Source organism: Phaethon lepturus, unplaced genomic scaffold (assembly GCF_000687285.1).
Source record: "Phaethon lepturus isolate BGI_N335 unplaced genomic scaffold, ASM68728v1 scaffold34825, whole genome shotgun sequence".
NCBI lineage: Eukaryota > Metazoa > Chordata > Aves > Phaethontiformes > Phaethontidae > Phaethon > Phaethon lepturus.
In genome coordinates, this window is record NW_010541857.1 from 895 (window position 1) to 2,685 (window position 1,791).

Here is a 1,791-nt window from a genome sequence, read left to right on the forward strand (position 1 = left end):
AAAAGGCTGGACATTCCTTGCCAACAGTTGTGCAGAGGGGACAGGAACCTGCCTCAGCCCCACAGCACAATTCCGCTTGGCCGGCAAGGAGGAGGGCAGAGAACGTCCATTTCTAACTCCTGTGTAGCTCACTTCCACATCTCTCTGTGTCACTAGATCTCTCTGGCTGCCTCCTCCCTGGGTACCTGCTCCTTCCCCCAACACGGCTGCTGAGCTCTCAGCTCAGCCAGGGCCCACCCTGCGCCCATCCTTGCCCAGGAGGACCGTGGCCTCGCTGCACCGGCAACTTCTGAGCACAGTGTCCTGTGCCCACCTTGGCACATGGACACGTCCGCCTGCTCTGGAGCACCCAAGTCTGCTCGGTGGCTGCCTCCTCCCTGGGTACCTGCTCCTTCCCCCAACACGGCTGCTGAGCTCTCAGCTCAGCCAGGGCCCACCCTGCGCCCATCCTTGCCCAGGAGGACCGTGGCCTCGCTGCACCGGCAACTTCTGAGCACAGTGTCCTGTGCCCACCTTGGCACATGGACACGTCCGCCTGCTCTGGAGCACCCAAGTCTGCTCGGTGCTTGCTGGTCCTTGGGCAGCCACACTACCCAGGTGCTGCTCAGCAGCAGTGACAGAGCTGGGAAACCCAAGTCCTGCGTCAACCAGGACATCACAACTGGCCCTCTCTTAAGTGCCACAAGAGAACGGACGTTTTGAAGACTGGAACAGAAGGAGACCAGGAGTTTCAAGGCTGCCAAACGGCAAAGAAACACAAGCCCGCAGTTCCTCTGACTACAAAGTGAGCTGGGGGTCTCCAGTGGCCTCACAGCAACCACAGATAGACTTGGGCTGGAGTTCATACCAATCAAGTGCAGACATCATCCTCCCACGCTTGTCCAGCCAGAGGCAGCCTGGCCTCTGCTACAGCTGGCAGCACAGGCCACAGCAGCCTCCAAAGGGGCCTGCCCAGGCTGCCCTGCCCTCGGCTGTTACACACAGGCACCTGGGTGTCCCCAGCCCCTTGGCCTCCTGGCTGCCCATTGAACCTCAGCACTGTGGTGCAGGGCCACACTGACACCATGTGGGGAGGAGAAGGCCCTCAGGGGCAGCGCTGGAGGAACTGAGCGCAGAGCCCAGCACAGAACTGTCCATGCCGTCCCTCACTCCTGCCACAGCTTCCACCAGGTCTGGAGACTCCTCCTGCCCCTGCCACAACCTGCAGGGCTTCTGCATGGGACACTGCCGAAGGCAGCCCGTGCTCACAGAAGAAAGCCTCCGGCACAGGCACAGGGCCCGTAGGCACAGGTGCTGTCACCGGAGGATGGTGGGCATCAGCCCTGAACTGGCAGGAGTCCAGGGACCACTGCAGGACACTCCAAAGATGAGAAAAGGGTGTCTCCCAGCTTCTCTGAGCCACAGGACAAGACCTTGTGAGGGCAGGAGCAACCTACCACACCCCAGGTCTGCACTAGCAGCAGCTGCGTCACTTGCACAACCTCCAGCCCCAGCACTGGGATCTCTGCCACCCATGCACAGCAGACAGGAACAGAGCCAGCCCAGAGCGCCCACCAAAGCCACCCAACGGGGCACCTGGACGCTGATCAGCACTGCTGTCCCGGGCACCAGACGGCCTCGTCCTCGGCTTGGACCCCACTGATGGTTAACGTGGCCGTGGAGCCAGACGTGGATCCGGGGAACCGTGAAGGGATGCCCGAGGGCCTCTCGTCATCCCAGTAGATCACAGTGACAGGGGCATTGCCAGGAGTCTTCTGCTGGTACCAGCCAACCCAGCTGCTGCTACTAGAC

At 61.6% G+C, this 1,791-nt stretch overlaps 1 gene segment (V, D, J or C); it reads right to left on the minus strand.

Annotated features, from left to right (window-relative positions):
- Nucleotides 1-1,608: 1,608 nt before the first annotated feature.
- Nucleotides 1,609-1,791, minus strand: part of LOC104621388 — a gene marked incomplete at both ends in the record, with an annotated part of 1,289 nt that continues 1,106 nt past the window's right edge. The window contains 1 exon segment of the V gene segment in view: nt 1,609-1,785. Coding sequence covers nt 1,609-1,785 — 177 coding nt within the window.